At 37.3% G+C, this 26,966-nt stretch overlaps 1 protein-coding gene across 8 annotated transcripts in view; it reads left to right on the forward strand.

The window, feature by feature from the left end:
- Positions 1 to 26,966, forward strand: part of NEXN (nexilin F-actin binding protein) — a 72,514-nt gene that overhangs the window by 38,930 nt on the left and 6,618 nt on the right. For 6 of the 8 annotated variants that reach the window (XM_032611413.1, XM_032611421.1, XM_032611431.1 and 3 more), the window contains 6 exons: positions 1,819 to 1,860; positions 3,039 to 3,230; positions 3,324 to 3,500; positions 6,317 to 6,505; positions 10,993 to 11,190; positions 21,162 to 21,383. In XM_032611413.1, coding sequence (XP_032467304.1) covers positions 1,819 to 1,860; positions 3,039 to 3,230; positions 3,324 to 3,500; positions 6,317 to 6,505; positions 10,993 to 11,190; positions 21,162 to 21,383 — 1,020 coding nt within the window. The remainder of the gene's footprint in view (positions 1 to 1,818; positions 1,861 to 3,038; positions 3,231 to 3,323; positions 3,501 to 6,316; positions 6,506 to 10,992; positions 11,191 to 21,161; positions 21,384 to 26,966) is intronic. The other 2 variants (XM_032611463.1, XM_032611469.1) reach the window with 1 other exon arrangement.

Consider the following 26,966-nt stretch of genomic DNA (forward strand, 5'->3'; position numbering starts at 1 on the left):
TGCCTGCCGATGCAGGGGACATGGGTTCGTGCCCCGGTCCGGGAAGATCCCACGTGCCGCGAAGCGGCTGGGCCCATGAGCCATGCCCGCTGAGCCTGCACGTCCGGAGCCTGTGCTCCGCAACAGGAGAGGCCGTAACAGTGAGAGGCCCGCGTACCACAAAAAAAAAAAAAAAAGTAAAAAATAAAAGAAATAATTGGGAAGCAGATCTTCAATGGTAGTTTCTGAAAGCTAGCACTATAATTGAACTGAATATCTTAGTTCTCTATGAATATACTGAGACCATGGCCACTTAGGCAAATTCATCTTTTTCTTTGTTTGTTGAAACCCAACGGAAAAAAAATTCTATCTTTTGTTGTTTTGATAATGGTTTAAAATGAGCAAAGAATAAAGCAAAAATAACAAAAAAACACCCAACTAAACAAAGAAAAACTATTCTAAATATAGTTTATTATCTACTGTAAGCTAATAAAAATCTGAGAAGGTTGTAGCAACAAGAAAAAGAAATTTGGGGTTAAAAAATTTAGAATTTTTCTTCCCTATGCTCTCAATGTCTCACTTCTCACCATATCTCCTAGAACTTTTTATTGAGATTAACATGATTTGTAGAGGAATTGTTAACACTCTTTTGAAGGGAAATAATTTTGTAATTATTTTATTACAGATTCATTAAAATTTTTCATAGTATCATTTATCATTCAATAAAACCTTCATCATTTACACAACAAATCAGTGTAATAAATAATTCTGTAACAAAGCAAATTATTCTGAACAAAGCTATTTAAAATAAACTATTAAGATACAAAATAGACTTATTTTTAATAAATGATTTGTTCAGAATAATTTCTTTTTCAAGAAATTTGGTATCTTAATAATATGTATTATTTCTTCTTGACAGAGAATATAGAAAAGTGGGATGATGAGAGAACAGGGAGTTAGCCAGCCCAGTTCCTAGTATGAGACAAGGTATAGCAGAATCCCCTTAGACTGAGTGAGGAACAAACTACTTCCAGCTCTTTCACTGGTGTTAAAAATCAAAGTAAAACAATAAACAATCTGAATTTTTACTTTCTAACTTTTTCCATTTTCCTGTTGCTTATGTTTCCTTTTCCTGAGATCTCAAACATTGTTATTTAAATCACCTTTCTGTCATTTCTCACTCTGTTATGTATTGTACATTAGCCTGCCCCTCAAGCTAATCTTAATGGCCAAATTGAGCTCCCTCTTTTTGAATGAGGGCCTTTCCTACCTAGATCTGTCAAAATACAGAGTAAACAATTATGATTTCCAGAATTATCTTCCCTTCTAAACTAGCCATGTGAAAGCCTACACCTTTTACTGCGCTTTATTATTGTGTCAGTTATATTTTTGCTATCTATTTATATTATAAAATATAGTCATGATGATTATTTGATTGCTAATGATAGGTTTTCCTTTCGCTGTGGCAGAGAGAGTGGGGAAATGTTTCTGTAGCTCCATTTAAATTGCTTAATTAATAACTGCTGGTTGTAAGCTCACAGCCAGATTATAAGAGTTTGGTCCATTATTCAAATTCCAGAATTACAAAGGTAGGCTTTATTTTAATTTTTTCTTAATATGTTGTTCCCTAGATAGTGATATCAAAATGCAAAAATTAATATAAAGTTTAATCTCTATTTAAAAGGACATAATTGGCTAATTTGGAGCAACATAAAAATACTTCAGAATGCTAAATTTTGAAATTTACCATAAATCACAACTAATACTTTTCAGTTGTATGTTTAAAACAAAAAGCAGAAATCTGATGTAATGTAATGATATAAAATTCTTATTCAATAGATTGAGGACATAAACAATACGGGAACTGAATCAGCATCAGAGGTAAATGGACATTTCCTTTAATGAAACATTCACCTAAAATTATCTGATTCACAAATAATCTTTCAATTAAAAAAATTAAGAGTTTTTTTATTATAAATATAGCAACAACAACAAGGACAAAAATATTTTGCAAAGCAAGATCATACTTTTGCACTTTCAAATGCTATAGCTTAGTGTTTTTAAAGAAAAGTATGTTTTTGCTTTCATGGTTAGAGACACAAGTCTCAATTTGAGATACTCTGCCAAGGCTGTATATTTCTTGAACTGTTACTAATAGTTGAGATTGTTGAAAGCTAACATTTGAAAAAGGCAGTTTTCTTTTTATCTCTGTCTTCTTTCCTCAGAGTTCCTGATAGTTTGTTTTGCTTATCACATACTAGCAGAGAGTACAGAATCTATTACCATGAAGGAATGGTCAAACCACAAAAATTTTAGTTATCTCTTTTTACCTAACAGAGAAAGTTAAAGATCAATCAATTTGATGGTGTGCCTAAAACTACAGCCACATAAATTGGAAGCAGTTTTATTTTAGGGGGCATGTGTTACATATTACAATTCTTTGTTTTTGAAAAAAGTTCAAAGGCAGTAACAGATGATGTAATAGAACTAATTAAAATGGATTTCAGAAACAAGTTTAAGAATATTTGAATAGGACCAAAGGCCAAAGAGTTTTGTCCATAATATAAATGTTTTCTAAATCACTTGGAAATACTGGGGTTTTTTTCCTTGCTAAAATGTTAGTTTTATTAAGTATTTAAAAACTTGCATGGAGAGAAAAATCAAACACAGAAACCTTTCTTGTGTGTTTAAACTGAAGCCATCCACCATCAAATTGATTTAGAGTATGCTCACATGCACATTACCTTTTGTGGGATGAGTGCACGGATAGTGAAATTCAGATAATTTCACGCAATTTTATTCAAACAGCTGTATTAACACCATCTTCTAGGAAAAAAGATGCTTCTTGAACCCTGTCAGCAGTGGATTTCAATAAGATTGACTCATCATGTACAATGAATTCAGAGAAAGAGCTATTTAATAGAAATCTGTTAAAAATATTAATTTTTGTTCTTCATAACATTGATGGCAATGTAATGAAATTCACCAATGATGGAAGTCCCATGAAACCTAAATTTTGATTAGGAAGAAATACGCTAATTGTCTATTTTATAAATTAGGAAGGAGATGATTCACTGCTTGTAACAGTGGTACCTGTCAAATCACACAAAACATCTGGAAAAATGAAAAAGAATTTCGAAGATCTAGAAAAAGAACAAGAAGAAAAGGAAAGGGTCAGGTATGAAGAAGATATAAGATATGAAGAACAACGTCGGTCTCTCAAGGAAGCAAAGTGTCTTTCATTGGTCATGGTAATTTTTTTTAATAAAGAACAAATAAAAGCAGTTAAGTTGGTTAGCAGCATATCCCTTTATGATTAACAGGTTTTCATTATGTTTTCTTAGGACGATGAACTGGAAAGTGAGGCAAAGAAAGAGTCACTTTCTCCTGGAAAATTGAAACTGACTTTCGAAGAATTGGAAAGACAAAGACAAGAAAACCGAAGGAAGCAAGCTGAGGAGGAAGCAAGAAAACGTTTAGAAGAAGAGAGGCGTGCTTTTGAAGAAGCAAGGCGGCAAATGGTAAAACAAACTGATATATATGTAACATTTATATATGATATTATAATACATAATTATATTATGATACATAACATTTATATATTATATTATACAAATTATATATTATATGTATAATATGTTATACAAATGTTATATATAAAACATTTAATATTAAGGGAGGTAGCTGGCTTTAGATAAGGTTCATTGCTATAAATTTAAGGAGATTTTCTATATACAAGGGTCTGATTTTGAAACTGTATACATATTCCATATATAACATGCATTTATATTATTTTCTAGCTTTCATTTTGGGATATTTTACCTAATATGCCTTAAATTTTTATTTTTATAAATTGTTGTAAACATACAAAATAATTATTCAACAAATCTAATATCTCTTCATCTGTTAGCTCAGCCTGCAATGTGTTTAATAGCATGGTGCAGCGTACTTTCAAGTCTAATCATAAGTGTACACTTAGTGTCAGTATATATATATATATATATACTGAATATATATATATATATATATATATATATATGTGTAATGTATATAATCTAAGTGCTTAAGAGCATGGATTTTGGAGCCAGACTGCCTGGATTCAGATATCTAACCTTTATTGTGTACCCATGGACAAGTTATTGAACCTCTCTACATCTTAGTTTCCTCATTTGTAAAATGGTGAAAATAATTGTGCCTACTTCTTAAATCATTAAATGAGTTAATATAGAAAGCAGTTAGAGTAGTGTTTGGCATATAATAAGTGTTTCATTTATTTATTTATTATGTATTTTTATCTTTTTATTATTATTTTTTTTGACCTCGCAGCCCAGCTTTCGGGATATTAGTTCCCTGACCAGGGATTGAACCCATGCCTCCTGCAATGGAAGCGTGGAGTCCCAACCACTAAACCTCCAGGGAATTCCCAATATGTGCTTTAAAAATGTTAACTGCGGGCTTCCCTGGTGGCGCAGTGGTTGAGAGTCCGCCTGCCAACGTAGGGGACATGGGTTCGTGCCCCGGTCTGGGAAGATCCCACGTGCCACAGAGCGGCTGGGCCTGTGAGCCATGGCCACTGAGCCTGCGCGTCCAGAGCCTGTGCTCTGCAACGGGAGAGGCCACAGCAGTGAGAGGCCCGCGTACAGCAAAAACAAACAAACAAAAAAAAAAATGTTAACTGCTATTATTATAGTAACAGATTTAACAACAAAAAATAAAATTGAAATAAGAAAACACTGATTCCAAATCTCATTGCAAGAATTTAAGAATGGAACATATGTAATTTTTTAAACTTTCAGACTTTCTTGATCAGTTTTCATTAATGATGTTCTGAGGTCTATATCTCCAAAATTTTAATTTTCTAGATGTTTGTTTGAAAATGTTGTTATTGGGTTGGCCAAATTTCGTTTGGGTTTTTCTGTAAAATGTTATGGAAAAACCCAAACAAACTTTTTGGCCAACCCAATATTTTGGGTAGTTACAGTTGGATAATACCTACACATTTTAGATATCACTGGTGGTCAACTTAGTGAAAAGACATAGAAATATCATTAATTAATCAAATCATAAATTTCAATGAGTAATTAATTTAATTAGCATTACATTAGAATTTTAATTATAAAATCATAAAATTTGAATTGTATGTAAAATAGTTCCAGATGTTTTATCCATTTAATAACCTTAGTTCATAGTAAAAAAAATCCATGAAAATTACAGAATGAGAACTTTATTTTATTATGTAAGAGACTCAGTGTGTGTATACTTGAACCTCAATTTAAGTACACACACACACACTTTTATTTTTTTGGAAGATAAATTGTAGAATTTTTAATCAATGAAATACTATACAGCAATAGAAAATAATTAACTACAGGTAGCCCCATCAACACAGATAAATCTCAAAAAAAACTACAAGATTCAGCAAAACTGTAAGTCAATAGGACCACATACAGTATAATTTCTTATATGTAAAATTCAAAAGCTGCAACACTGAACAAATTTTTACATATTCAAACAAAGCAAAAGAATAACAAACACAAAATTAAGCATATTAGGTTCCTCTGAAAAGCCAGCAAAAGGTGGATGGGCTCTTGAAGGATACACAAAGACCTTCAAGAGTACTGGAAACATTCCATATCTTAAACTGAGTAGGACCCACATCTGTGTGTTGGTGTTACTTTTATTTATTTATTTATTTTAACATCTTTATTGGAGTATAATTGCTTTAAAATGGTGTGTTAGTTTCTGCTTTATAACAAAGTGAATCAGTTATACATATATGTTCCCATATCTCTTCCCTCTTGCGTCTCCCTCCCTCCCACCCTCCCTATCCCACCCCTCCAGGTGGTCACAAAGCACCGAGCTGATCTTCCTGTGCTATGCGGCTGCTTCCCACTAGCTATCTATTTTACGTTTGGTAGTGTATATATGTCCATGCTACTCTCTCACTTCGTCCCAGCTTACCCTTCCCCCTCCCTGTGTCCTCAAGTCCTTTCTCTAGTAAGTCCACACACGTGTTTTATGTTTGTTCTGGGAGAGTTAATGTTTAGTAAAACTTTTAAATGATTCCTTAAGAATTTTAAACAATTAATCTTATCCATTTAAAAATTTGACTTGCTTGAGAAGTTTTATTTAACTTGAGTACATCTTTATTTGGAATTTTTCCAAATTTGATTTTTTAAATCATATGAGACGTTATAAAGGAAGGGGATTTTGGTCAAGAATACTAGAACAAAGAAACATTTCTGTGTAAGGTGGCTGAGTCTGTGCCTTTTGATTTATAATTCATTCCTGTCTTTGATTAATCCCAGATTTTAGTAGTGAGTTGTTTCTTCGTTAGGTAAATGAAGAGGAGGAAAACCAAGACACAGAAAACATTTTTAAAGGGTACCGCCCTGGTAAACTCAAACTCAGTTTTGAAGAAATAGAAAGACAAAGGAGAGAAGATGAAAAAAGGAAAGCAGAAGAAGAAGCCAGAAGAAGAATAGAGGAAGAAAAGAAGGCATTTGCTGAAGCAAGGAGAAGCATGGTAAGATAGAATGTGACTGGAGGAGGCCATTGGGATTCAGTATGTTATGAGAAATCATTCAACTTTGGGGAATACCCTATTATTTCTGAACTTATATGCCAAAAGTAGGGATGGCATATAAGTTATTAAAGTCTTCTATGGCATAACACTGTCAGTTAAAGGTGTTTGCTTCATTATAGTGTTGAGAAGTTTCTGATTAAATTGCTATGCCTAGCATAGAGGAGTGTATGTTATCTTCCTTCTCTGGGAAGGCATGTTTTCCAGAACTAAGTATCTAAGCGAGGAGGGAGCGGGGTTCCTACCCCCACCTTTCCTTCCCTCCTCTCCATTCTCTTCTCCTTCCCTCCCTCACGCCTTCCTTCCTTTCCTCCTTTCTTTCCAGTATCCATCCCATCTGGGATATATTAAATGATAAAAGCCATTTAATCACAATTAGTTAACTCTCCAAAATGCTTACCATCACTCTGGATATTGCTACTAAACTTAACTCTGTTACAAAGTTATACTTCTTATACCATTTTTAAAATATTTATTTATTTATTTTGGCTGCGTTGGGTCTTCGTTGCTGTGCACAAGATTTCTCTAGTTGCGGAGATCAGGGGCTACTCTACACGGGCTTCTCACTGTGGTGGCTTTTCTTGTTGTGGAGCACGGGCTCTAGGCGCATGGGCTTCAGTAGTTCTCACTTGCGGGCTCTAGAGCATAGGCTCAGTAGTTGTGGAGCGTGGGCTTAGTTGCTCTGGGGCATGTGGGATCTTCCCGGACCAGGGGTCAAACCCGTGTCCCCTGCATTGGCAGGCGGATTCTTAACCACAGAATCCAGGGAAGCCCCTATTCCATTTCAATGTTTGTTAAATGCACAGTTACCTGACAAACTTTTTTTTAAGTAAGTTGACACGTGAACGCTGCATCCCCTTCCTGAAACATTTTAATTGGCTTCAATGATATCATGACCTGGTTTTCTTCCTGTGTCTGGGTGAGCTTCAGACAGATATATCCAAGTGTTTATTTGGCTTCATCACCCACCCAGATGCTCAAATCAGAAACCTGTGGGCCTTAAGCACTTCCACCTCTCGTTCATGCCTCACATCCAGTCATTCACTGTCTCATTTCCTATATCACTCTAAAAATTGATCAGTTTTCCCCCATTTCCCACTACCACTACTATAATGCAGGTCACTGTTATCCCTTGCCTGAGGCCAACTCCTAATTAATTTGCTTTCTTGCCTATAATCCATTCTTTCCTATAAAGCCAGAAGTGGTCTTTCTTAAAAAAAAAAAAAAAAAGTAAATTTGATTATGTTACTATTTTGCTTAAAAATTTTCCACGTCCCTTAAAACAAAAATCCAAACACTAAAATTTTTAAATAAATTTCTTTATAATCTTGCCCTAGTATTTTCTCCAGTTTCATTTCTTGATTCTTCCTTTTTTTTTTTAAATAAATATATTTATTTATTTTTGGCTGCATTGGGTCTTTGTTGCTGCACGCAGGCTTTTTCTAGTTGCGGCGAGTGGGGGCTGCTCTTTGTTGCGGTGAGCGGGCTTCTCATTGCGGTGGCTTCTCTTGTTGCAGAGCACGGGCTCTAGGCACACGGGCTTCAGTAGTTGTGGCTCGCAGGCTCTAGAGCGCAGGCTCAGTAGTTGTGGCGCACAGGCTTAGTTGCTCCATGGCATGTGGGATCTTCCTGGACCAGGGCTCGAACCCATGTCCCCTGCATGGGCAGGCAGATTCTTAACCACTGCGCCACCAGGGAAGTCCCTCTTGAGTCTTCCTTAATCTGCCATGTTTGTTCCATACTAAATTTCTTTCCATTTCTTCAAAACGCTATGCTCTCATCTCTGGAACTTCATAAATGCTATATGAAACGTGTCTCTCTCTCTTTTCCCTGTGCTGAGCTATCTCCTATTCATATATTCCATTTCCTCTGGAAGCCTTTCCTGCTAATACAAGTTCCAGAAAGGTGTTCCTTTCATGTATTCTTAGAGCATTTAGTGCTCCCCTAGCATAGCACTAGCGCTGTATTGTTGTGGCTTATGGCCATCTTCCTCACTCAGTGAGGCTAAGACCACATCAAGCACATGACACGGGACTTCACTGAAGCCCGCGCACTCTAGGGCCCGCGTGCGGCAACTACTGAGCCCATGTGCTGCAACTAAGGAAGCCCACATGCCTAGAGCCCATGCTCTGCAACAAGAGGAGCCACTGCAATGAGTAGCCCGCTCACCGCAACGAAGAGTAGCCCCTGCTCACCACAACTAGAGGATGCCCACGCACAGCAACGAAGACCCAATGCAGCCAAAAAAAAAGAAAAAGATGGTGCTTGGACTTAGGAAAAAAAAAGCACATGGCACAATGCATTCTAGTGTAACAAACTTCCTGTAAATGCTTGTGGAATAAGTGATTTATTTTATTATTTTTTATTGAAGTAGAGTTGATTTACAATGCTGTGCCAATCTCTGCTCTACAGCATAGTGACTCAGTTATACACATTTATACATTCTTCTTTTTAATATTCCTTTCCATTATGGCTTATCACAGGATATTGAATATAGTTCCCTGTGCTATACAGTAGGACCTTGTTGTTTATCCATCCTATATATAATAGTTCACATCTGCTAATTCCACACTCCCAGTCCTTCCCTCCCCCACCCACCTCCCCCTTGGCAACCACAAGTCTGTTCTCTATGTCTGTGAGTCTGTTTCTGTTTTGTAGATAGGTTCATTTGAGCCATATTTTAGATTCCACAAATATGGTATTTGTCTTTCTCTTTCTGACTTCACTTAGTATGATAATCTGTAGTTACACCCATGTTGCTGCAAATGGCATTATTTTGTTCTTTTTTATGGCTAAGTTGGAATAAGTGATATTAATACTATCTTATTAGGTAATCCTTGATTCACAAATGGTTTCTACACAGAAACCCTACAAACATTCTGAGAGCACTTAATTTCTGGAGAATCAGCTGGTTCAGGACTGGTAGATAAGAAGTAGCTGTGAAGATCAGGAAATCTAGTCCTGGGAGCAGATTTTTAGGCCAAATCTGCCGTTTTATCATGACTTACTAGTGGAAAAAGTGCAGGGAAGGAAAATGGCATTAAACCAAAACTCTGGTTTCTTAAAGACATTTCTATATCAGGAAAGGAAAGAGAAACTTTTTCCTTCATTTATGTTGTTTTCTTATCTAGGGCCAAGTATTGTCATTTCATATTATTGCTCAGTTAACTCATATATTAATAAAAATTTTTTTGGCAATCTGTGGATTTTGAGACCATATAAACATTTCTGAGTTGAACTAGTTCTGTGGTAAAGCCTGTCGTATATAAAACTTGGAACAAATAATAATTACTCTTTACCTCTCTTATTCCTGTGTCTAGTTCAGCCACAGGGACACAATTCAAGTGAGAGGTTTATGTATATACTTTCAGGGGTTAGAATTAGGTCATTGCTTTTCATGGCAAAATGTATTCCAAGTCAATGATTTAAAGGCAGAGTTTCTATTTGCAATTTAGAGATTGCCTATATACAGGGAATGATATTGTAATAATAAAACTGCTATTTAGGAGCTTACCATAGTGTCAGACACACTGCAAAGTATTTCCAAACTTTATGTAATTCTCATGACAACTCTATGAAAGTTGTCACAGATAAGGAAACTCAGATTTAGAGAGGCTATGTAACTTGCTCAAGGTCATAACTAAACGGCAGTTAGACATGTAATTCATGAAATTACAAAAAGGTAGTCTAAATAGTTATTTATAATTTTATTAGAAAGACTTCTAAAGTTTGGAATTTCACCTTTTCCACATAGTATTTGTGTTGACTTTGGACAAGTTACTTTTTAGTGCCTCAGTTTCCTCATCTATAAAATGGGGATATTAATAACACCTACTTCACAGGGTTACAGAAAAATAAGTCAATACACGTAAAGTGCTTAGAATTGTACCTGGCAGCTATAAGTATTAACTATTATTATTTACTTTTAATTAGCCTGACAGTAAATAAATCAGCACAGTAAAATCACAGCATTAACTGATTTTTGCCTGATTATGAAGGGGTCATGATATCTAATTCATTCAGGTAAAAACCATGATTTAACTGAAATGCTTTATTTTAATTACCAGAATAGAGGTTCATTTTAATCCAATTAAAACATTTTCCCAATATTAGAACATCTTTTTAATTTTTTTAATTAAAAAAAGTTTTGTTGTTAGAACATCTTAATGTCTAATTCAAATTACTCATAGTATAAAGTCAAAGTATTTATTTGTGTTCACTGGAATGGAGACTTTATGGTCACCATTTTCTCTGTTACTACAAAATACTTTAGTCTTACAGTTTCTAATAATTCCTTCTTGTTTATTGTTTTATACTTTTAAGGAGAATTTTTGGTTTTTAGTTCAATGTGAAACCTTTCTATTCAAGAAATATTCCCTTTGTAGTATGTATAATTCTGGCAAGAGTGATAAAAGAATTATTTTAAATAGGTAGTAGATGATGACTCCCCAGAGATGTATAAAACAGTCTCTCAAGAATCTCTTACACCTGGAAAACTAGAAATTAATTTTGAAGAATTATTAAAACAAAAAATGGAAGAAGAAAGACGACGAACAGAGGAGGAACGGAAGCATAAGCTAGAGATGGAAAAACAGGAATTTGAACAACTGAGACAAGAAATGGGAGAGGTAAGACTTTAAGAAGTGTCCATTTTTATTCCACAAATATTTAGTAATCTCAGTATTTCACATGCATTACCTTACAATAACTATCTAAGTATTATTTTTACATAAAGGACACTCCTATGAGGCACGTGGTACAAGTTTCAGCATAGTTGAGTGTACCTTTCCAGCCTGCTATAACTCTACTCCTTCTTGCTAGTTTGAAAAATATATGAGATTCCAAGTGACTGAGATATTACTGTAGTATGTAAGTAAATATTTCTTCCTATATACCTCACAATTGTGTGAGATTATACCATGATTGAGAACTGTCACTCTAGAGTACTTAATATACCCAGTTATACTTATTTTCCTTGAAACAGAATTAAACTGGTAATCAAAATAAGAAAAAACTGTAAGAGTACCATGGATGCTAATAGGAACATCAGTTTGGCAGGTCTTTGAATAATTTTACAGGCATACTGCATTTCATTGTGCTTCACTTTATTGCACTTTGCAGGTACTGCACTTTTTACAAATTGAAGGTCTGTGGCAACCCTGCATGGAGCAAGTCTGTTGCCACCATTTTTCCAACTGCATTTGCTCACTTTGTGTCTCTGTGTCACATTTTGGTAATTCTCTCAATATTTCAAACTTTTTCATTATTATTATATTTGTTATGGTGATCTGTGATCAGTGATCTTCATTCTTACTATTGTAGTTGTTTGGGGGCACCACAAACTGCTCCCATATAAGATGGTAAACTTAATTGATAAGTGTGTATGTTCTGACTGCTTCACTGACTGGCTGTTTGCCCATCTCTTTCCCTCTCTTCGGGCCTACCTGTTCCCTTACACAATAGTATTGAAATTAGGCCAATTAATGGTCTCTGAGTGTTTAAGTGAAGGTAAGAGTCGCACATCTCTCACTTTACACTTGGCCAAGAAGCGATTTGTCTCACTTTAAATTAAGCTAGCAAGATTAAGCTTAGTGAGGAAGGAACGTCGAAAGCTGAGATAGGCCAAAATCTAGGCCTCTTGGGCCAAACCATTAGCCAAGATGTGAATGCAAAGGAAAAGTTCTTGAAGGAAATTAAAAGTGCTACTCCAGTGAACACACAAATGATAAGAAAGTGGAACAGCCTTACTGTCGATGTGGAAAAAGTTTTAGTGGTCTGGATAGAAGGTCACATAAGCCACAACATTCCCTTAAGCCACAACATTCCCTTAAGCCAAAGCCTACTCCAGAGCAAGGCCCTAACTCTCTTCAATTCTATGAAGACTGAGAGATGAGGAAGCTGCAGAAGAAAAGTCTGAAGCTACCAGAGGTTGCTTCTTGAAGTTTAAGGAAAGAAGCCACCTCCATAACAAAAAAGTACAAGATGAAACAGCAAGTGCTGTTGTAGAGGCTGCAGAAGTTATGCAGAAGATCTAAGATAATCAAAACGAAGGTGGCTACACTAAACAATAGATTTTCAATGTAGACAAACAGGCTTGTATTGGAAGAAGATGCCATCTAGGACTTTTTTAGCTAGAGAGGAGAAGTCAATGTTTGGCTTCAAAGCTTCAAAAGACAGGCTGACTCTCTTGTTATAGGCTAAAACATAGCTGGTGACTTTAAGTTGAAGCCAATGCTTATTTACCATTCTGAAAATACTAGGGTTCTTGAGAATTCTGCTAAATCTACTCTGCCAGTGCTCTATAAATGGAACAGAGAACCTAGATATAGCAATCTATTCACAACCTGGTTTACTGAATATTTAAAGCCCACTGTTAAGACCTACTGCTCAGAAAAAATGATTCCTTTAAAATATTACTGCTCATTAATAGTGCACCTGAAAAAAAAAAAAAAAAAAAAAATAGTGCACCTGAAAGAAACTTCTCTAGGCAGGAAACACAAGAAAAGGAAAAGATATACAATAACAAACCCAAAACAATTAAGAAAATGGTAATAGGAACATACATATCGATAATTACCTTAAATGTAAATGGATTAAATGCTCCAACCAAAAGACTCAGACTGGCTGAATGGATACAAAAGCAAGACCCATATATATGCTGTCAACAAGAGACCCACTTCAGACCTAACGACACATACAGACTGAAAGTTAGGGGATGGAAAAAGATATTCCATGCAAATGGAAATCAAAAGGAAGCTGGAGTAGCAATTCTCATATCAGAAAAAATAAACTTTAAAATAAAGACTGTTACAAGAGACAAAGAAGGACACTACATAATGATCAAGGGATCAATCCAAGAAGAAGATATAACAATTGTAAATATTTATGCACCCAACATAGGAGCACCTCACTACATAAGGCAAAGGCTAACAGCCATAAAAGGGAAAATCTACAGTAACACAATCATAGTAGGGGACTTTAACACCCCACTTTCACCAATGGACAGATCATCCAAAATGAAAATAAATAAGGAAACACAAGCTTTAAATGATACATTAAACAAGATGGACTTAATTGATATTTATTGGACATTCCATCCAAAAACAACAGAATACACTTTCTTCTCAAGTGCTCATGGAACATTCTCCAGGATAGGTCATATCTTGGGTCACAAATCAAGCCTTAAGAAAATTTAAGAAAACTGAAATCGTATAAAGTATCTTTTCCGACCACATGCTATGAGACTAGATATCAATTAGAGGAAAAACTCTGTAAAAAATACAAACACATGGAGGCTAAACAATACACTACTTAATAACCAAGAGATCACTGAAAAAATCAAAGAGGATATCAAAGAATACCTAGAAACAAATGACAATGAAAGCCAACAACCCAAAACCTATGGGATGCAACAAAAGCAGTTCTAAGAGGGAAGTTTATAGCAATACAATCCGACCTTAAGAAACAAGAAACATCTCAAATAAACAACCTAACCTTACACCTAATGCAATTAGAGAAAGAAGAAAAAAACCCCCAAAGTTAGCAGAAGGAAAGAAATCATGAAGATCAGAAGATCAGAAATAAATGAAGGAAACATGAAGATCAGAAATAAATGAAGAAAACAATAGCAAAGATCAATAAAACTAAAAGCTGGTTCTTTGAGAAGATAAACAAAATTAATAAACCATTAGCCAGATTCATCAAGAAAAAAAGGGAGAAGACTCAAATCAATAGAATTAGAAATGAAAAATCAGGGCTTCCGTGGTGGTGCAGTGGTTGAGAGTCCACCTGCCAATGCAGGGGATGCGGGTTCGTGCCCTGGTCCGGGAGGATCCCGCGTGCGGTGGAGCAGCTGGGCCCATGAGCCATGGCCACTGAGCCTGCGCATCCAGAAGCTGTGCTCCGCAGCGGGAAGGGCCACAGTGGTGAGAGGCCTGCGTATGGGAAAAAAAAAAAAAAAAAGAGATGTAACAAATGACACTGCAGAAATACAAAGGATCATGAGAGATTACTACAAGCAACTATATGCTAATAAAATGGACAACTGGGAATAAATGGACAAATTCTTAGAAATGCACAACCTTCCGAGACTGAACCAGGAAGAAATAGAAAATATGAACAGACCAATCACAAGCACTGAAATTGAGACTGTGATTAAAAGTCTTCAAACAAACAAAAGCCCAAGACCAAATGGCTTGACAGGCGAATTCTATCAAACATTTAGAGAAGAGCCAACACCTATCCTTCTCAAACTCTTCCAAAATATAGCAGAGGGAGGAACACTCCCAAACTCATTCTACAAGGCCACTATCACCCTGATACCAAAACCAGACAAAGATGTCACAAAGAAAACTACAAGCCAATATCACTGATGAACATAGATGCAAAACTCAACAAAATACTAGCAAACAGAATCCAACAGCACATTAAAAGGATCATACACCATTGATCAAGTGGGGTTTATCCTAGGAATGCAAGGATTCTTCAATATACGCAAACCAATCAATGTGATACACCATACTAACAAACTGAAGAATGAAAACCATATGATCATCTCAATAGATGTAGAAAAAGCTTTCGACAAAATTAAGTACCTGTTTATGATAAAAACCCTCCAGAAAGTAGGCATAGAGGGAACTTATCTCAACATAATAAAGGCCACATATGACAAACCCACAGCCAACATGGTTCTCAATGGTGAAAAACTGAAACCATTTCCACTAAGATCAGGAACAAGACAAGGTTGCCCACTCTAACCACTGTTATTCAACATAGTTTTGGAAGTTTTACCCACAGCAATCAGAGAAGAAAAATAAATAAAAGGAATCCAAATTGGAAAAGAAAAGTAAACCTGTCACTGTTTGCAGATGACATGATGCTAAACATAGAGAATCCTAGAGATGCTACCAGAAAACTACTAGAGCTAATCAATGAATTTGGTAAAGTAGCAGGATACAAATTAATACACAGAAATCTCTGGCATTCCTATACACTAATGATGAAAAATCTCACAGAGAAATTAAGGAAACACTCCCATTTACCATTGCAAAAAGAATAAAATACCTAGGAATAAACCCACCCAAGGAGACAAAAGACCTGTATGCAGAAAACTGTAAGACACTGATGAAAGAAATTAAAGATGATACAAACAGATGGAGAGATATACCATGTTTTTGGACTGGAAGAATCAACATTGTGAAAATGACTATACTACCTAAAGCAATCTACAGATTCAATGCAGTCCCTATCAAACTACCACTGGCATTTTTCACAGAACTAGAACAAAAAATTTCACAATTTGTATGGTAACACAAGAGACCCTGAATAGACAAAGTAATCTTGAGAAAGAAAAACGGAGCTGGAGGAATCAGGCTCCCTGACATCAGACTATACTACAAAGCTACTGTAATCGAGACACTATGGTACTGGCACAAAAACAGAAATATAGATCAATGGAACAGGATAGAAAGCCCAGAGATAAACCCACGCACCTCTGGTCACCTTATCTTTGACAAAGGCAGCAAGAATATACAATGGAGAAAAGACAGCCTCTTCAATAAGTGGTTCTGGGAAAACTGGACAGCTACATGTAAAAGAATGAAATTAGAACACTCCCTAACACCATACACAAAAATAAACTCAAAATGGATTAAAGACCTAAATGTAAGGCCAGATACTATCGAACTCTTAGAGGAAAACATAGGCAGAACACTCTATGACATAAATCACAGCAAGATCCTTTTTGACCCACCTCCTAGAGAAATGGAAATAAAAACAAAAATAAACAAATGGGACCTAATGAAACTTAAAAGCTTTTACACAGCAAAGGAAACTATAAACAAGACGAAAAGACAACCCTCAGAATGGGGGAAAATATTTGCAAACGAAGCAACTGACAAAGGATTAATCTCCAAAATTTACAAGCAGCTCATGCAGCTCAATATCAAAAAAACAATCAATCCAATCCAAAAATGGGCAGAAGACGTAAATAGACATTTCTCCAAAGAAGATATATAGATTGCCAACAAACACATGAAAGAATGCTCAACATCAGTAATCATTAGAGAAATGCAAATCAAAACTACAATGAGGTATCATCTCACACTGGTTAGAATGGCCATCATCAAAAAATCTACAAACAATAAATGCTGGAGAGGGTGTGGAGAAAAGGAAACCCTCTTGCACTGTTGGTGGGAATGTAAATTGATACAGCCACTATGGAAACAGTATGGAGGTTCCTTAAAAAACTACAAATAGAACTACCATACGACCCAGCAATCCCACTACTGGGCATATACCCCAATAAAACCATAATTCAAAAAGAGTCATGTACCAAAATGTTCATTGCAGCTCTATTTACAATAGCCAGGACATGGAAGCAACCTAAGCGTCCATCAACTGATGAATGGATAAAGATGTGGCACATATATACAATGGAATATTACTCAGCCATAAAAAGAAACAAAATTGAGTTATTTGTAGTGAGGTGGATGGACCTACAGTCTGTCATACAGAGTGAAGTAAGTCAGAAAGAGAAAAATAAATACCATCTGTTAACACATATGTATGGAATCTAAAAGAAAAAAAAAGGTTATGAAGAATTTACGGGCAGGACAGGAATAAAGACGCTGACGTAGAGAATGGACTTGAGGACACGCGGAGGGGGAAGGGTAAGCTGGGACGAAGTGAGAGAGTGGCATGGACTTATGTATACTGCCTAATGTAAAGTAGATAGCTAGTGGGAAGGAACAGCATAGCACAGGGAGATCAGCTCCGTGCTTTGTGACCACCTAGAGGGGTCGGATAGGGATGGTGGGAGGGAGACGCAGGAGGGAGGAGATATGGGGATGTATGTATATGTATAGCTAATTCACTTTGTTATAAAGCAGAAACTAACACACCATTGTAAAGCAGTTATACTCCAATAAAGATGTTAAAAAAAAAATAGTGCACCTGATCACCCAAGAGCTCTGATGGAGATTTGTGACGATATTAATGTTGTTTTCATGCCTGCTAGCACAGAATCCATTCTGCAGCCCATGGATCAAGAAGTAATTTCTACTTTCAAGTCTTATTATTGAATTTGTAAGGCTATAGCTGCCATAGATCGTGATTCCTCTGATGGATATGGACAAAATCAATTAAAAACCTTCTGGAAAGGATTCAACATTCCAGGTACCATTAAGAATATTTGTGATTCACGGGAAGAGGTGAAAATATCAAATTCACAGGAGTTTAGCAAAAATTGATTTCAGCCCTCATGGATGACTTTGAGGAGTTCACGGCTTCAGTGGAGGAAGTAAGTGCAGATGTGGAAATAGCAAGAGAAGTAGAATTAGAAGTGGAGTCTGAAGATGTGAATGAATTGCTGCAATCTCATGATAAAACTAGTGAATAAGGAGTTGCTTCTTATGGATGAAAAAAGAAAGTGATTTTAACACTTCACAGCAAGGCCCTAACTCTCTTCAGTTCTATGAAGGCTGGGAGATGAGGAAGCTACTCCTGGTGGAGGTGCTGTGAAGATTGTTAAAATGACAGCAAAGGATTTAGAATATTACATAAACTTAGTTGATAAAGCACCAGCAGAGTTTTAGAAGACTGACTCCAATTTTGAAAGAAATTCTACAGCGGGTACAATGCTATCAAAGAGCATTGCAAGCTACAGAGACGTCGTTCACAAAAGAAAGAGTTGATTGATGCAGCAAACTTCATTGTTGTCTTATTTTAAGAAACTGCCACAGCCGCCCCAGCCTCAGCAATTAACACCCTGATCAGTCAGCAGCCGTCAACACTGAGGAAAGACTGTCCAACAGCAAAAAGATTACAACTCACTGAAGGCTCAGGTGATGGTTAGCAGTTTTTAGCAATATTTTAAAGTTAAGGTATGTACATTATTTTTTTAGACATAATGTTATTGCACACTTAATAGACTATAGTGTAAACATAACTTTTATATGCACTGGGAAACCAAAAAATTCATGTGACTCACTTTATTAAGATATTCGCTTTATTACAGTGGTCTGGAATTGAATTCCCAATATCTCCAAGTTATGCCTGTATTTTATTAAATTATTCTAAGATAGAATTTTGATACTATTAAATACCTTAGTATGGTTTCACCAGCATTGAAATGAATTGTAAAAATACATATATAGGGACTTCCCTGGTGGTGTAGTGGTTAAGAATCAGCCTGCCAATGCAGGGGACACGGGTTCGAGCCCTGGTCCGGGAAGGTCCCACATGCTGCGGAGCAACTAAGCCTGTGCGCCACAACTACTGAGCCTGCGCTTTAGAGCCCGCGAGCCACAACTACTGAAGCCTGTGTGCCGCAACTACTGAAGCCCGCGCGCCTAGATCCTGTGCTCCACAACAAGAGAAGCCACCACAATGAGAAGCCCACGCACCGCAACGAAGAGCAGCCCCCGCTCACCGCAACTAGAGAAAGCCCTCACACAGCAACAAAGACCCAACACAGCCAAAATAAATAATTTTAAGAATACATATATACACATACATACCTATAGACTGTACAGGGCCAGCTTCATGAACATGCAACTTGTGCCCTCACAGGACCCCATGCTCAGAAGGGACACAGGATTTAGTGCTCTGAGGTTGCCTTTGAAATTTTAAATAAGTTTATCTTTGAACTTGTGTGTGTTGTAATTGAAAGTTGGTTGAACAGTGGAGCCTGCGCTAGAGTCTCGAGCCTTGGCTCACCCACTCCATGTGACGTCTCCGTGCTTCCTCATGGTGGGCTCTCAGCAGCCCTCTTCCTACCTCCTGATGTCCTGGGACCCTGTCTAACCTTCGCCTTCCTAACCCTGAACACTGCTTCCCTCCATCTGGATGGCCAACCAGTTGCATAGGCAGAAGTGGGGAGGGTGAGGGAGGAGGCCAGCATTCCACCGTCACCCTTGGCCTCCGGCTGGGCAGGGTCCCCTAGCAGCTACACGAACAACAGTGTTGGGGATGAGTGCACAACCCCATTACTTGGGGTGAGGCGAGCAGTGGCTTTCCCAGCCTAAGTAGGATCGGCAGTGATATGGCATGTTTGGTAGGTGACTTGGTGGGGGCCCCTTGCCAACTCCTGATCTAGGAACCGAGTGGGTTCCTTCACAGAGGTCGCAATCTCTTAGAAGTTGCCTCTTTGTCATGGGTTGGAGCAATGGGACTGTGGGGATATTTACTTCCTTGCCCAGGTCAACCAAGAGACGATAAATGCTGCATAAATATATAGTTAATCAGAAAATATAATGAATATGCTGTAGGAAAATACTGCAAGGTGTACCCTCAGAATTTTAAAAAAATGTAATAGCATTTATTTTGTAAAGGAAGCTGAAAATGAATTGTCTGTCTAGAAAAACAAAGTAAATTAGAATATATTTTAGTAATACTATTGGGAAGTAATCTAATTCATATATGGCAGGGTGTAATTGTCTGACATTCTGGTGCTACTAAGTGACTCACTCCACTATGTCTGGGAGTTTTCAAACAAGTAGAATGCCAATTCCAAGATTACATAGATCATAACTGATTAGTTCAACCATTAATTTTGATCAGAGTGATGTGGGAACCATTGTGATATGATGTGATGTCATAACTTTGTTAATTTCTGGTATTTTAGGAGTTGCCCATTTTCACCCACATAGACCAAAAAGTGGAGGTAGTATAAAGGAATAAACTTTCTTTTTTCCCTTTGTTGAACCAAGAAATTAAGCCTCATGTCAACGTCATCCACTGTGACTCTTCCCGCACCCCACCCTGCCCAGTCCCACCTTTTTTTTTTCTCTCTGCCTAGAACTCTAGGTTTTCCCCAGGAGAAGTGTACCAGGAATAACTGCAATATTCTACCAGTCCATTAGGGTTTAGTGTACGAAGTATACAAAGAAAAGGGAAAGACAAGGTAAAAGACAAGGGAAAGGAACCTGAATAAGGTATTCAAGATAAAATGGTATAAAGAATTCAAACCCAATTTTTGTTGACTCATCTTTCTTGGCAGAATATAAAATTGAGAATACAAGTGATATGTAGCAAAATGTAGGGATTTTACCAGACTATATCTGTAGAAATGCTTAATTCAGTTGAATTATTAAGAGTAATATTTAACTTTGACTATCATCAAATCAAAGGCAGGAGGAATTTTAGAGATACTGTGGCTCTAGATAGAGATGAAAAAATCATGTCCAGTGGACTAAGTGACCAGGCAAAAGGCCACACAGTATCAGAGTCAGAACTATTGACTCCTAGCCCAGTGTTTTTTGAATTTTCTTTACCTTCCCCTAAACCAAGGTCTTCCTACAATTCCTAGTAAAAGCTAATCGTGTACATATTTTACTTTTAGCAGGTTATAATGGAATGTTAATGAGGTTTTGAGCCATAGTCCCTAATTAAATAGCATTTTAAATGAAATAAGATGTTATCTACAGTCTTAAATTTGTAGCACTACTTTTAATTAGTAAATTTAGGCACTGTATTTAGGGAGGAAGTTATTTAACATTTAGTTTGGACTTCAAATAAGAAATAGTGAACTTTCTGGATGGTTTATTGTACAAACTAATTTTCTGGTATTTAATATATAAAAATCTTAATTTTTTTGAAGGAAGAAGAAGAAAATGAAACCTTTGAACTGAGCAGGGAATATGAAGAATTAATCAAATTGAAAAGGAGTGGCTCTATTCAAGCTAAAAATCTAAAAAGCAAGTTTGAAAAAATTGGACAATTGTCTGAAAAACAAATACAGAAAAAGATAGAAGAAGAACGAGCAAGAAGAAGAGCAATTGATCTTGAAATTAAAGAGCGAGAAGCAGAAAACTTTCATGAGGTATACTTTTTTTTTTTTTTTTTTTTTTTTTTTTTTTTGCGGTACGCGGGCCTCTCACTGTTGTGGCCTCTCCCGTTGCGGAGCACAGGCTCCGGATGCGCAGGCTCAGCAGCCATGGCTCACGGGCCCAGCCGCTCCACGGCATGTGGGATCTTCCCACACCGGGGCGCGAACCCTCATCGCCTGCATCGGCAGGCGGACTCTCAACCACTGCGCCACCAGGGAAGCCCGAGGTATACTGTTTTATATTTAAGTTATAGTTCAGTAATGATGATAAACTTAACAGAAATAACATTGACTTTGAAATAAGTGTTGGAATTTACAATTAACCATCAGTGTATATAATAATCTTGGAACTAAATAGCAAAAGCACATTAAGATCTTAAGAGACTTTGAAAAGATTTCCCTACTCTAGCATTGTTCCAAAATGACTTTTATAAGAATTAAAGCCTACAGTGAACATCAAATGGTTCACTTTAGCAAAAATAGCTCAGAGATATTTATTGGCACAAGTTTTACTTTGATTCAGTAGAACCAGTGTATATTAAACTCCAGAGATGATTCATACCTACCTTCTTAAAGATGAGGCCAACAAAGCCTATATGATATGTTCAAAGTCATGTCAATCATTCAGTGGCAGAGCCTAGATCAGAATTCAGGTGACATGAATTTGAAGTACCTCCATATGTAAAATAAGGAGGCACTCACTAGATGACCTATAATGGCCATTCCAGCTTAAGGACTAGTTCCATGATTATGAATATTGGTTTAAATAAGATCTGGAAAACTTAATTCTGTCAAAATTGCCATGTTATATTTAACATATATTCTTCTAAAAATTGATTTTCATCATACATTTAGCTATAAATGTATGGGAATTTGGGAGGGCCTTCAGAGGAGATTGGTGAATAAAAAGAATGATGAAACTGGGCAAATTCCAGGACGATAAGCAATTCATTATTACTGAGACAAGTAGAGTGCAAGCACAGCAAAAGATGATGAAGACGCAAGCACAGGCAAGATGACCCATCTTAGATGCCATATTAAGGAACTTTGTTTTATTGGGGTGCAATGAAGGGATTTTTAAAACATGGAATGATATTATCAAATAGGCATCTTTATCACAAGATCATGCTGAAGCTAAAGATGGCTTTAGACTTATGCATTAAAAAATTATTTGAAAGCCTACTATGTTCCAGAGACTGTTCTGGGCACTGGGACTACATTGATGAATAAACCTGCAGTCCTTGCTCATATGGTGTTTAGAATCTAACAGGTGTGGGGCAGGAGACAGGGAATGGAAAACAATGATTGGGTAGTAAATAAAAGCTATGGAGATTAACAAAGCAGGGTAAAAGACTACAGATTATGTGGCACAATTTTGTACAGGGTGGTCAGAGAAAACATGAGGATTTGAACTAGAACTGGAATGGAGAGGACTGATAAGTATGTAGGATACAAAACTGGCAAGACTTAGCTTGGAAATGGTGGTGGAGAGGAATCAAAGTGACTGGGTATACTAGGTAGTAGGGGAACACAGGAGTTTGGTAGGAAGAGAGGTCACAGGCTAGACAAATGGAGATGCTGTAGAACATCCAGATATCAATTAAATTGATATGCATCTGAACTTAGTGCAACATACACAAAAACATAAGGACTTAGGGACTGGGTTATAAACCATTTTGTCACAGCTAAAAACTAATGCCATTGCTATTTTTAATATCTTCTATGTTGGGCCCTATGTTAAGTTTTGGGTACATAAAAGTGAATATAATATGCCTTCAAGAAATCCAGCCTAATGAGATGAAAACAATTAAAATTGTCATTAAGTGCTAAGATAGTTATGTATTTAGTGTTATGGGATCAAGTAGTATGGAATCAGTATTCCTAGGAGATGTTTAACAGGGCTGAGAAAATGACATTTTAGCTGAATGTGAAGGTTGAATAGAAGTTTCAGTTAAAGAGGGAAAGCATTCCAGATTGGAAGGACAATGTGAGTCAACAGGAAGGTTGTAAAACTTTATCTGGCAGAGTGGAAAATAGGTTCAAAGGAAAGGTTCATATAATAGGTGATAGGATAAAATGTTGTAAAACTAGGTTGCAGCTAGCTGAAGGGCCTTTTTAACCTTATGGGCACTATAATCCGGGAACAATGTTAATAATCAGGGTTTTTTTGGCTGCATTGGGTCTTTGTTGCTGCGCGCGGGCTTTCTCTAGTTGCGGCAAGTGGGAGCTACTCTTCGTTGCAGTGCGTGGGCTTCTTATTGCGGTGGCTTCTCTTGTTGCAGAGCACGGTCTTCGTGGCACGCGTGCTCAGTAGTTGTGGCTCGCGGGCTCTAGAGCGCAGGCTCAGTAGTGGTGCACGGGCTTAGTTGCTCCGCGGCATGTGCGATCTCCCCGGACCAGGGCTCAAACCCGTGTCCCCTGCATTGGCAGGCTGATTGTTAACCACTGCGCCACCAGGGAAGCCCAAATAATCAGTTTTAAGACAGAGTAATTAAAGGCTTATGTTTACAGAATCCTGGGATCATGGAGGATAAACTGGAAAATGGTCATGAAGTTGGGGGCAAGGGAGAAAAATTGACCCAACTTTAACAAAACTGAGTTACAGGCAGGTGGTTGCTGAGAAGCCTAACATTGCTTCAAGACTACCAGGGAAACTAGATGATGCTACAGAGAATTCAGGAGGTCAGGGAGGGGTGAATAAACTGTTTTGGACCTGTGAAGTTTGAGCTATATTTGGAAAGATAATGGCAGTCTGAAACACAGGTACTGGGCTCAGGGAAGAGGCAGGAGCTACAGATTGTTTCCAAGTATAGATGTAGATAAAACCATCTTGAGAGTCAATAGTTGGAAGGTGAATGATAAAACCCTGGAGAACACCAACATTAAATGGACGGATGGGCCATAAGATCAGTTGATCCTTTAGAGACAAATCACAGAAGGTAAAGAATTTAAATAAGCATGCACGTGCTTCCATTTTTTTAAAAAAAGGTGCTGAAACCTCAGAGCAGTGATACCTAGTCCTATAAAATTTGTAGGTAAAATAAATGAGGTAGGTGGCTTCTGGTTTTAATTACTGACTCTTGTATAAAAGGATATGAGGGTTTCCCTGGTGGCGCAGTGGTTGAGAGTCCGCCTGCCGATGCAGGGGACAAGGGTTCGTGCCCTGGTCCGGGAAGATCCCACATGCTGCGGAGCGGCTGGGCCCGTGAGCCATGGCCGCTGAGCCTGCGCGTCCAGAGCCTGTGCTCTGCAGTGGGAGAGGCCACAACAGTGAGAGGCCCACGTACAGCAAAAAAAAAAAAAAAAAAAAAGGATATGAGATTAGGACCTGGCTGATCTTCTGTAATCCATGAGGATGTCCTAAATTGAGTTTCCTGTGTAGAACCTGACATTCCTCCTATCATATCCCTCTAGATTAAGGGTCACCCAGATCCTGTGTTAGCATAGTTTTGGCAGAGTATAATCAACTTCCAGAGTAGGATCTTCCCCTCCCATCTGATACTTGTTTTCCTCCTTTAGAAAATACCTTCTCTTTATGTTCCAGACACCTTTCAAGGCCTAACTCATTCATGTAACCTTACCTAATCTAAGAATTCCGTCCCAGCTCCTGTAGCCCTTAACCTGTACTAACATTTGGTAGGTAAACCACTTAATTTCCTTAGTGTGTTTGACATTCTATCTAGATTTTACAAGGTGCACTCCAAAACCATTCCTTGCGTTTTTATCCCAAATTCATTGCCTATTTCGGTTGCCTGTAATATCCACACGCTGGGAGTATCAATGCCCTGCTAAGCATGCACCTAGACTCTAGAACAAAGATCATTCCATTTATAACGTGACTCTCTTAGTAGATTCATTTCCTGGAAACACTTTTAACCTGGCTTTTCAGGGATTCAACAAAAGGCAACTGAACTCAATAACTGAAAGACTGTTCATGAACTTTCTCCCAGTTAACTTATGAAGAATCTTTTTTTTTTTTTTTTTTTTTGCGGTACACGGGCCTCTCACTGTTGTGGCCTCTCCCGTTGCGGAGCAGGCTCACGGGCCCAGCCGCTCCGCGTTATGTGGGATCCTCCCGGATCGGGGCACGAACCCGTGGTCCCCTGCATTGGCAGGCGGACTCCCAACCACTGTGCCACCAGGGAAGCCCTACACAAAATTTTATCCAAAAATCCAGAAGGCAAGTTATTAACCAGGAGGGATTCAATCAGAATAGCAGTTATTGTGCCTGCTGAAATATCCTATCTTGAGGATTTATTTTGTAAGCAAAGAATAACATGAACTGTTTAAGTCTGAAAAAGGAGGTCCATTTTTCTTTCCATGTAAGTCTCAGAAAAGCCTGCTGAGATTAAAACTGCAGTTTAATACTTTGCTTGTTAAGCAAGCAAACCATTGTTTAACATGTACTTTTTACCCTATCTTTTAAATATAATAAACAATCATATCAACACTGTTCACTAACAATAATGGTAGTCAGGCTTTATGTTTATCCACTGAAGGTTAAATAATGGCGTTAACAATAGAATTTACCCATTAGGTCTCTGGTTGTGTCTGATGTTCTAGCACTTTCCAGTATCAAACAAAAATTTGATTCAGGAGAACCAGAAAAACGATCCAACTTACTTTTAACTCCTCCTTCTACATTCATTGGAGCTGCAGTGCAACACCTCAAACTAATGTAAAACATTGATGAACCAAGATTTTTCTTACACAGGCAGTTATTTACAGCTTGTTTCAAAATTTCCTTTATTGGTTGCACGTGGTACCTGGAAGCAATTTCCTCATAGTACAGTGAAATATAAGTGGTGGCATTTCCAGATAGACCCACAAGAGTCTAAGTAGTTTAGAAACCAACAGTCGACTACAACTAAAGTACTTTTGAAACCATGGATTAACTGTACCCATAAGACCCCACTCTACTAAAACTGCTATCAAAAGGCCAGTGAGTGATCTCATCACCAAATTGGTTTTACAGACTCACACTATTTGTTTGACAGTTTAAATTCTGCTCTTAAATTACCCCCTTATTTTCATGGCTTCCAGCTCTCACCCCTAAACAGACTGACTCAGAACCATACTTCACCTCAATGATTTCCCCAAGTTCCACCACTGCCTCTTTCAATAGTTGTCTTCCTGTTTATTCTATCTGAAAACATTCTTTGCCATTGCCCATCAATAAATTATTTGTTGAATGGAATTCATCTCAGTTATTAACAAAGAAGAGTGAGGAAAGAAATCATGAAGTGGGAAATAACAGAAATTACATTTCTGTATTATGTAGTAGGGTGAAGAGTGATATGGAGACTCTAACGAGAAGGAAGTATTTTAATAACTTAACAATGTATCATATCCTCACCCTTTTCTGTTACTCATTATCAACAAGCACTGAGATTTGGTTGGGCAAATAAATACACCAGGACTCCAGAGAGATAATGTATGATCTTTACACTGGGAGAAAAGGATTCCAATAGTTAAGAAAATAGTTCACAAATGAAACTTTCATCTTTCCCAAATTGGGGGATAGTGAAAATCTCCATGTCTGCAGTGTGGCAAATAGGCATAACCAAACATGTTAAT

This window comes from Phocoena sinus, chromosome 1, assembly GCF_008692025.1.
Source record: "Phocoena sinus isolate mPhoSin1 chromosome 1, mPhoSin1.pri, whole genome shotgun sequence".
Classification (NCBI taxonomy): domain Eukaryota; kingdom Metazoa; phylum Chordata; class Mammalia; order Artiodactyla; family Phocoenidae; genus Phocoena; species Phocoena sinus.